The sequence below is a fragment of the Haliotis rufescens genome, unplaced genomic scaffold, assembly GCF_023055435.1.
Source record: "Haliotis rufescens isolate VD_foot unplaced genomic scaffold, xgHalRufe1.0.p SCAF_12, whole genome shotgun sequence".
In the NCBI taxonomy this organism is placed as follows: Eukaryota; Metazoa; Mollusca; class Gastropoda; order Lepetellida; family Haliotidae; genus Haliotis; species Haliotis rufescens.
The window spans coordinates 15,124,615-15,135,537 of NW_025963802.1; the positions used below are offsets into that span (position 1 = coordinate 15,124,615).

The 10,923-nt window shown below is 41.1% G+C and overlaps 1 protein-coding gene across 2 annotated transcripts; it reads right to left on the reverse strand.

Moving 5' to 3' along the window:
* Positions 1–2,006: 2,006 nt before the first annotated feature.
* LOC124146051 lies at positions 2,007–10,852 on the reverse strand. 2 transcript variants are annotated; one of them, XM_046516109.2, is made up of 9 exons: positions 10,834–10,852; positions 9,187–9,268; positions 8,562–8,594; positions 7,288–7,401; positions 6,826–6,963; positions 5,004–5,066; positions 3,571–3,645; positions 3,066–3,183; positions 2,007–2,163 (listed from the first exon to the last, which is right to left on the reverse strand). In XM_046516109.2, the coding sequence occupies exons 2-9, from the start codon at positions 9,227–9,229 to the stop codon at positions 2,043–2,045; spliced, it is 705 nt and encodes a 234-aa protein (XP_046372065.2). In that variant the 5' UTR covers positions 9,230–9,268; positions 10,834–10,852; the 3' UTR covers positions 2,007–2,042. The 2 variants fall into 2 exon arrangements, with proteins under 2 accessions (XP_046372065.2, XP_046372063.2); XM_046516107.2 differs by lacking the exon at positions 10,834–10,852 and having other exon boundaries at positions 9,187–9,341.
* Between the last annotated feature and the right edge of the window lie 71 nt (positions 10,853–10,923).

A 10,923-nucleotide genomic window follows, 5' to 3' on the forward strand; every position in this document is an offset into this window, starting at 1 on the left:
TTTATGTTCAAGAGCCTTTGATATTTATAACCCAATACACAATTACCCGTAATGATAATTTGTGCGAGAAATTTCTAATCAATATATCTTTTGTTTCCAAGAAAAATGGTTCTGAAATTTCATTTTGTTTACACGTTTTAATGGATGGTCAATTTGTCAAAATTTAAAGTAACTCTTATCAGAAATATTCGGATACCGAATTATGTGAGCTTCTTGACTTCCTGGCTGAGATATCTACTCAATATCGCATGACGGCATGTATACAATTAGCATATGTAGGTATCACCATGGGTACTAATTGTGCCCCAACCCCCACCCCACCCCCTCCTAGCTGGTCCGTTTCTGCATACGAAATCAGATGTTTTACTAGTACCCTTTTTCAATCAAAGAAAATGTTCATCCACAGTTTCTGATATATCGATGACCCCATTTCTTCCAACTAAACCAAGATAATAAGAATCTTCTATCCACTCCTGTTGGACATGAAAGAAACAACTGCAAACCATTTTCAGTGACTTATCTGGATCGGTGTCCATCCTCTGAACCAAGCGGTATTTCAATAGGGATGATTTCGATTTTCCAATCGTGAATTTCCTCTTCAGGTAGATATACCACAACATACAACTAGCTTCAGCTAATGATGTCTATATTTAACAGTTGCTTAAAAACTTAAGACCGTGTACACATTTTAACGAAAGACAAATTGCTTATTAATAAAATTTATAAAGCATCAACGCTAGAGAATAAGTAGTCTTGATTATCTACTCAAACAGATTTCATTGGGTGCAAACGGCAACATCGTGGTGAAATTGATATAGATGGATCACTGAAAATCAGTGATAACACCAGGTGTTCGCGAAAAGGGTAAGCATGTCCTGCCCTAACTTAGCTTTCCAATCAAGGTTTCACCATCAAAGGCCTCACCAGAAATGCCATGGTAGGCAATGGGGAAATTTTACGCAAAAAAAACCCGTGGTTTATCAACAGTTTAATCAACCTTCTTACCCACAGAGTGAGAAATTAGATATTTTACCATGAAGCAGTGTTTTGATTGTAAGTACAATCACACTTATGACTTGTCTCCACCAGCGTAAAAGCCACCCAAAAACAAATCCCAACGACAATGTACCACCAAGTGCCTGTCTCAAAGATCAACCATGATCATTACTACAATCAAGGAGGACTTTCTTTAAATTCACAGAAAGTATTTGAGACACGTGGATTTAATACCACGTGAATTCTCAAAACACGGAAGGGATGTGGTTGATTTTTTGCAATCTCAGAAAAGAACTAAGTTCACTTACGTAAAAATGTTTGAATTTTCAACTTTGTACACCGCTATCCCACACGACAAACTTTGGGAAAGGTTCATTCCTTGATCCATTGGGGATATGTAACTAAACATGGTGACTTTAGATATAGTAACATCTCCAGAAGTTCAGGGCAATATGTGATGAATGATAGCAAATGTCACCTGAAGGCTACTGAGAAAACAACAAGTGAAATACTGGACTTCCTCATTGATAACATCTATGTAACATGTGTGACATTCAGGCAAGTGGTGGCGCCATCGGGTCGCCTAGTGGTTAAAGCGTTCGCTCATCACGCCGAAGAACCGGGTTCGAATCCCGAAAATGTGTGAAGCCCATTTCTGGTGTCCCCCGTCGTGATATTGCTGGACTATTGCTAAATGCGGCGTAAGATCAAACTCACTCACTCACTCATACAAGAAGTAGGCATCCCTTATCTGTTTCCTTTTGCATATAAATCAGAATTTCTCTTCAGATTGGCAAAATCAAGAATAGGGAATTTTGCCAAGAAGTTTAACTTAATCTTCAAGCATGGCCCCAGTATTTATTTCTCAATCGGCCTCATTCCATTTTCCGTCTCAGGGGCTGTCTTTCCTCTATCGCGTATGAAATCATTAATATTTACATAATGGTAGCCTCATTTACCAGCTGGCCGCAGACCAATTACAATGTGGGATATCAAGGCAACACAGTAAATACAGTTTATATATACTGTTTATTCAGCTGATTGTTTTATTTCCCGCCGAGGAGAGACCCCGGGCCGTGAATAGTCTGGAAGTAGTTGCACTTGAGAATAGGACAGCATGCACCTTCAGGATGGATCAGGTCACAGTTGTGGATCCACTTGGGGCAACTGGAAGCAGAGGTTATCGTAAGTTCAATGTAGGATACAAAACGTAAGTTTTAGGACGTCCCCTCAAACGTAAGAAAATGCACCTCCCCGAGGCAAGGGCGTTAACTATCCAGTTTCAATTCTTGACAAACTAGGCCGGAATTCCGGAGTTAATGTTGGCTGGACTAACGAGGCTATGCATAGTCCAATCAAAATTGCATAACGAACTAGACATCCGGTTCAACGCGCAGATTTCGGTCGACTGCAGGATTTGCAAAGCATGTGTACCACCAACCGGGCGTAGACAGATATTTTGCAAATCTTTTCATGTTTTTAATCAAGGTGCTCAAGTGTTTTTATGCACTTCGCGAGGTAAAACCCGTTTTATTACAATATAGGTCTTCATTATCGATCAGATCGTCTTCACAAGACGCCGCCATTTTGTTTGAAGCAGATGCAAGTGATACGCGAGGTGGAATCTGATTGGTCATAGAAGGGGCATAACCAGCCTAGTTCGACAAGGGTGGGAACGGGACTGTTATAGTCAGTTAACGCCCTTGCCTCGGGAAGATGAAGAAAATGATGTCATCATTATGGAGTTTGTCAAGCGAATCCTACTTTGAAGTGATGAGTAAAGCTGGTGGTGCAGCAGAGCTTTTGAGAATATCCAGTTGACTGTATTTTCACACAAATCGTTTTTTACACCCACGATGGAATTGTCTACATTATAAGAGTAAAATATAACGTTATATCTTGATGTCCATGCGACATATGTATACATTGTACAACACTTCCAATAATAATAATAATCTAAAACAGGTCGCTCTTTTTTTCGTTATATGTTTATATTCTAGCCATTGTTCTGCTTCACGTCTCTCGTTCAACACAAAAGAGCAATACAGGTTCTAAAACGGTATACTGACTTCGGGGGGCCACATTCACTGACGTCATTCACAGCGTCCTTGCACGTGCACTTCTGTCGGCAATTGTTGCTGAACCACGTCTCTCCTTGAGAATAGTACCGGTCTTCAAACATACATTCTGTAAAGATACAGGACAGGGTTGTACCGGTCTCCACATTTACGTTTTTTATAAATCTTTTTGACCCGTGAAGATCCGGGGTAGAATAGGTCTTCAGCAACCCATGCTTGTCGCAAAAGGCGACTATGCTTGTCATAAAAAGCAACTAACGGGATCGGGTGGTCAGGCTCGCTGACTTGGTTGATGCATGTCATCGTGTTCCAATTGCGTGGATCGATGCTCATGATGTCAATGACTTGATATACTGGTCCAGACTCGATTATTTACAGACCGCCGTCATATAGCTGGAATACTGCTGAGTGTGGCGTTAAACAACAAACAAACAAAACATTTTTTGAACATTCATGTCGTTGACTGTATGAATCATACCATGTAGATGTTACTTACTGTCTTGGGGCTGCGTTGTAGGCGCCGGTGTTGTAGAGGGGGTAGTTTGTGGTGTTGCCTTGGGTGTCATGAGACCTGCAAGATTAAAAAATGTGGTTATGACGCTGATTTCAGCGTGCTTTATGTATGTGTGGGTAAGTAAATTACTGTAAACATCATGTTCACAAAGACAAAGAGTTTCTTGTACCAGAGTTCAAAAGATCCAGAGGACAAACTACTGGTTATGCAAGATGCGAGTTGTACAATCTCTAAGTATGATTTGATATCTTTAGGTATCGAATTATGTTGTGCTGAAAAACAGTTGTCTATGATTGTTCCGAATAATAGTCAACACAGGACAGTTGAATATTATCATCTTGGTCTCCAGCAAGAGTTGCGTCAGGATCTGCTTAACGTTGGTTCAGATTACGACCTCTTAGGATGCTTTGTTCATCATCACACGAGGGGGTACCAGTGGCCCCGTCTTCTAAGGCGCCGCGATTCGCTAGGCTGAGTTGAGTCCCTTTGGCACGCCAGAAACTTATGATCGTGGGTTCGAATCCCGGTTCGCCCTGATTATGTTTCTAGGTTTGTCACCACCATACCCGTGCTCGTGGGTTTCACCATAGTGGTAAACGTCTGAGAACTGAATCACTTCGGGTATCCTCCCCCATTAAGCAATACCATGATATAACTGGAATACTGTTAAAAGCGGCGTTGAAACCAACTCACTCACTCATCATACATGACGTGCAAGGCTTTGAATATATTGTTTTATGTTGTAAGAGGTGAATAACGGGATCGGGTGGTCAGGCTCGCAGACTATTGATGCATGTCATCATACCCCAGTGTGGATCGATGCTCATGATGTCAATCACTGGATTGTCTGATCCAGACTCGATTATTAACAGACCGACGTCATAAGCGAACATTCCCTCATATCACTGCAATCCTGTGCTAAGTGGCGTTCAGTTAAGCTCAAGCACTCAAATATGGCGCCGACGTCACACAAAGTACAGAACTATCCAGTACACGATCGGATTAAAGACAAAAGTCTACCCTTATTTAAATACGGTGATAGAAACAGATAGTTATATTACCCATACGCTTTAATTTAGGTAAATTTTATACAGCTGGCGATTTAGGATTTTGTTTTGCTCACTGAAAGAACCAGCAACATGTATAATTATTATAATTTGTTTTATACATATATAAGCACGTTAAGGTATAATATATCTATTGTTAGAGAGCACGAATGATCCAGCTGTCTATGGCGTTAGGCTGTGATGTAGGATCCACTGAATGTGGGTTCTCATCCCAGTATAATTCTTGATTTCATCTGCATCACTTTGGGCTTTCCTCCCACGTTAAACTGACACGTCGTGATATAAGTGACACGCTGTTCAAAGCGGCGTAAAACCTAACTCCCTCACTCACTCCATCATTTGACTGACCTGGATGGGCTGTGGTCGACCCATTTGAAGATCCACGTGCGCAATCAGGGTAGTAGACGGGTCCTGTTGGAAGACACGAGCGATTAGACGATACAGTGGTGTTAATGGTAGGACAATAATAACAACAACAACAACAATGTACATATACATAATACGCGAAATCTGCACCTTAAAGCAAGCTCAGAGTGCTCAATAGTTACCCCGGTCAATGGATCAGAGTGCACTGGATTTTCATTCTCACCTCCCCGGGGAGTATACACCCCAAGCTGTCTGTCAGTTAACATTCACTACTGGATGAACAGAGGCACATATCAACAAAGTCACTTTCCTAAGGAGACACCATATGTAACATATAATTCAGTGAGGGTCGGGACCGAGGCTCGAGAAACTCCACTTGAGTCGAGCTGCCGAACAGGGTAACCCATCAACCTACTCTCCGCCACCAACGTTGCTTAACCTCGCCTCATTTGTGACCTGTATTCTGTCCACAGGACCACGTGAAACCATGAAACAGTGAGAGAATGTTCTTCAATCTGTCCCGTTCCAAGTAAAATCCCAAATATTACCCGACTCACGGATCTTGGGAAATTGCCCTTTAATACATGTTGAGCAGCCTCCGTGGTCTAGTGGTAGAGTCTCCGCCCGGAGAGCGGGAGGTCCGGGGTTCGATGCCCAGCCGCGTCATACCAAAAGACGCTAAAAGATGGTATTTGGTGTTCCTCTGTTACTCTCGGCTTTCAGGGGCTAAAACAAGGACTGTTCGACTCGGAGTCCGTATGCTGTGTCTGAGTGGATATGACTTGGGTCATGATATCTCAGTGTGCTAACACTATAAAATCGGCATCAGTCCGGACTAGTACACAAGTACAAGCAGCCACACACACACACACACACACACACACACACACACACACACACACACACACACACACACACACACACACACACACACTCAAAACTAGGATTCAGTTATGTAAATACTCTGTAATGTTCTGTCATTTGATAAGATGCGAACAGACACCTAAGGGACCCGACATTTCATGTACGGGGATAGGGAAGGGCTGTGAGTTTTGTCAGATACAGGCTCTTTGTTCGGTCACTACTTCAAAACACATAGTATTTTGTTTGTAGGCCGGATTGTTTTTTCACAAAACATTTCAAATGGTCAGTGTCCAGCTACGGGAAACAAACCAGCACGTCCGTCAGGCCATACGAACCTAACAAATTTTTAAATAAAGGATTTCCCTCGGTTAATGTGTCAACCTTAACACTGTCACAGATTGAAAATTGGATTTGACCCCAAAATCACCAAAATTACCAAAAGGTTACTTGGCTGAAAACAGTCGCCGAAACAATGAAAACATAAGGCCCAAACACAACTATATATGAAACCCGTATCAAATACACACCATCAAACAAGCATTCCTTGTTAGTTTCATTTTAGCAACCATCATGGGTGTAAACCTTCTTTTGGCCTTTCTGACTTTTGTCTGTTCTCAAAAGTTACATCAGATTTATGAGAACTTGTTAGAGGAATAGACCGGTGAGACTCCGGGGTAGAATAGGTCTTCAGCAACCCGTGCTTGTCGTAAAAGGCGACTATGCTTGTCGTAAGAGGCGACTAACGGGATCTGGTAGTCAGGCTCGCTGACTTGGCTGATGCATGTCATCGTTTCCCAATTGCGTGGATCGATGCTGACATGATGTCAATGACTGGATTGTCTGGTCCAGACTCGATTATTTACAGACCGCCGTCATATAGCTGGAATATTGCTGAGTGCGGCGATACCAACAAACAGACAAACGTAAGAGGAATACTTACTTTCGCACACTTTGCAGAAGCCTGCACAATTACTTTGCACAAAGCCGGCGTACGTGGGGTTATCACAGAGGTCAGAGTTATACTGCTTGCAGTTGTCAATGGTGTCCGTACATAGCGGTGCAACGGTCACTGTAGGATCTGCAAACGCACGTTAGTTCTACCTTCACGACAGCGTATGACTATGAGATTCATTCATTTCGAAGATTACAATGATAATAGATATAATTTCACGCGGTTACCACAATAGGAAAAAGGCATAACATATTTACAATTACACAGTTTATCAAATTCAGATACCTAAATACCTATATATATATATATAAAAGAAGCTTTAGTTTGTACAGATACGAGACGAATTGTAGTATGACACATTTGTATGGTGTACTGCTTATGAAATCCGAAGATTGTGCTAATTATATATGCTACTTGTGTGACAGACCCAGAACTAAAGGGATGTATTACCACAAAATCGGCAGTGTCTGGCACAGTTGTATCTGGAGAAAGCCTCGTACGACCCACAACACGATTTCTTGATGTCGTAGGCTGAACAATCCTTTCGGTCAAAACATTGGTCATCTGGAAAGACAATACAACTTCATCACTTGTGTTGTTAATACCAACAACTCTGGTTATGTCAAAGATCGACGTGTCACGTCACAAACCGAACCCGGATTACCTCCCCTGATGATAGGGACTGTCTCAACGTTTGGTATTGATATTTTCAAGAGTAAGGTGTTTAGTTACAACGGTGACATATGAATTCATTGTGACAAATATCGAAACATTATTTTATAGTGGGTTTTTTCATAATTTACATATTAAAAAGATATTATTATTAAGCATTCAGATATTCCCAATGATAAATACAATTTCACATGCAGGCTTTTCAAATAGAAACAAATTGTATAAAAATACATAGAAACAAAGATTTAAACAATATAGAAACTAGCAAATTTGTAGTATGTGTTGTCTAGTTGGGATGAACATGGTCTTTCTACTAAGATTTCAAAAAGCGTCATACAACCCTTGCTCAAGACTTATTTGATCAAGGTTACAACGTTCGAGGCGGCAGTAAAGCTTTCAAAACGTTTTATGGTAGACATATAGAAGACATTTCCAAATTTGACGTATCAGTGACAAGAATGATGTCCGAAGCAATTGCCTATTTTGAGTTGCACCAGTGTTCCCGTGTTTTTTTTCAGGAGAACAATTGACTTGCCTTTGCATGTGTTTGCGATGGGTGCCAGCGGTGAGACAGGATACCCTCACCTTTCGCGAAGACTTTGAATCATCACTATTTGATAGTGATTCATTAACACATGAGTGAGTGAGTTGGGTTTAACGCCGCTTTTAACAGTATTCCAGTTATATCGCGGTGTGTCAGCTTAATGTGGGAGGAAAGCCCGAAGTGATGCAGGTCTCAGACGTTTACCACTTCGGTGAAACCCACGAGCACGGGTATGGTGCTGACAAACCTAGAAACATAATCGGGGCGAACCGGGATTCGAACCCACAATCATAGGTTCTATCGTGCCAAAGGGACGCAACTCTGCACAGCGAATCGCGGAGACGAATGGGCCACCCGTGCCCCCCCCCATAAACACATGAACATAATATAGTCGGAATCGTACAGTCTACTCTGTTTTGGGAAGAGATTTCTTATGAATATGGAAAGCGTTTTGTCGCTTATATTTTGATAAGATGCAAGAGCATGAGCTATCACACCTTAAACATACCGTGTGGGGTTGGTGCTGCCCAGATCAGAGAGCCTGAAACATAATTGTGTGTAATTGACTTCAATTGTTTTGTAAACAAAAAGATTGGAATATTATAAACTGTCCGGCGAGAGAATTTACACCCCCCTCTTTGACTGGTTAAAATTGAAATAAGCAAGGAATGTTATTCGATGGTGATGTAATTGATACGGGTATCTTAGTTGTATTTTGCATGGGCGGATACAGAGGGGGGTGCGGGGGTGCGCATCCCCCCTTTTTATTTCGAAAAAAAATCTTCATTTCTGTATAAATTACCACCAAAGAAAATAAATAGATCTTAATTGTGCACCCCCCCTATTAAAAAAAGCTGTATCCGCCCACGTTTTGGACCTTAAGTTTGCAGTAATTCGAGGACTGTTTTCAGCCTAGTAACGTTTTGATAACTTAAATTGTTGGTAAAACAATTTTCAAGTTGATACTTTCTTTGACTGGCAGTTTATACAGAAGCAGTGTTATTATCACATGCAACTGTTGGGTGGTTGACTGCACGCACAATAAGCAACATTATCATTAATAATTATAGTCACAGCTGTAATATAACATATGGGTGCTATATTATCAACGTAAAATATGAATTAGGACTCACCAGAGATGGCAATAAAGCCCAGGATAGCGACTACAGGACCCATGTTATTTGAGTGCTCTTCCACAATGTAGCGATTTCCCTGCTGTAGGCGAAAGATAACGCCTATAACTACCTAGCCATGTCTGTATGTCGTCTTAGAAGTGTGTTCTGGCATAGCAGATGCACCGTGTACTTGAACCAGTTTCTACCTCTATCGGCCAAACCCTATTCTATTGTCGTTGGTATTTCGTGCCATTAGAACTCGGTTACAGAAATTTTCATATTGTGTATATATTTAATACAGTTACCTCTGAAAGCCTAATATTAAACTTGGGTTTGGGATTGCCGTCCTAGGTGCAACTGCTGGGGACATGAATGTCTCAGTAAGGTTTTCAAAATGTTTTATGGTAGACATGTAGAGGGCATTTTCAAATTTGATTCATCAGTGACAAAAATGTTGTCCGATGCAGTTCCTTATTTTGCCACGTACCATGTCCCCGTGTTTGTTTAGGTAAACATTTGACTTGCCTTTGCATGTGTCTGTGACTTTGGGGGCTCTCGGTTTTTTACTTCGTTTTGGGCTTTGCAAGTCAATCATTCTGTAAACTATCATTATATGGCTTGCGGTCCCCAAACTATTCTCATTTTCACTCATACCCGCAGGGTATCACCCTTTCTACATATTTTCATTTTACCTTTTTAGATCTACCCGCAGGGTTCTAAATCATTTTCATATATATTTCAAATTTACTTATGCAACCCGCAGGGCTGCCTTTCTATACTACTTACCCGCAGCGTAAGTTACCTTTCCAACACCGAGTCAGCCCCCGAATCTTATGCCAAGTCTTGTATATAATAAACATTTGATCGTACTCAATTGTATTGTTGTCACAGCACAAATCGTCTTAAAAGTGTGTACTGGCATAGCAAATGCACTGTGTACTTGAACCAGTTTCTACCTCTATCGGCTAAACCCTATTCTATTGTCGTTGGTATTTCGTGCCATTAACACTGGGTTACAGAAATGTTTCATATTGTATACATCTTTAGTACATTTACCTCTGAAAACCTAATATTAAACCTGGGTTTGTGATTGCCGACCTTGGTGCAACTGCTGGGGACATAAATGTCTCAGTGAAGCTTGCAAAAAGTTCTATGGTAGACATGTAGAGGTCATTTCCAAATTTGACGCATCAGTGACAAAATGTTGTCCGATGCAGTTCCTTATTTTGCCACGTACCATGTCCCCGTGTTTGTTCAGGTCAACATTTGACTTGCCTTTGCATGTGTCTGTGACGGGTGCCACAGGTGTGGAAGGATACGCTCAACTTTTGCGAACACCGGGTGTCATCGCTATTTAATAGTGATTCATAAACACATGATGTAGTCGGTATCGTACAATCGACTAAACGTTCAGCTGAGATTGCTTGTCGCTTTTATTTAAAGGTTTTATCAACGAATCGAAATCTTTAAGATGAGTATACCCAATTATGAATGAATACATGCGGATTTAATATTTTAATATTGTTCGTTTCACCCGTCTAAAATCTGATGCATAAGACATATATGTCAGCGTTTTGTACTTGCGTTATATTTTTCAAGAGATAAGATAATATTTCACTTCGGACGTAGAGTTGGCTGAGGCGAGACAGGTATAAATTCACTTACCTGTTCTTGTTATCTCTAGCCCTTCACGGAAGAGTTCTATGTCGGAGAGAAGTTTTATCGCATATCTAAGTGCTAAATGCCAATCCTTTA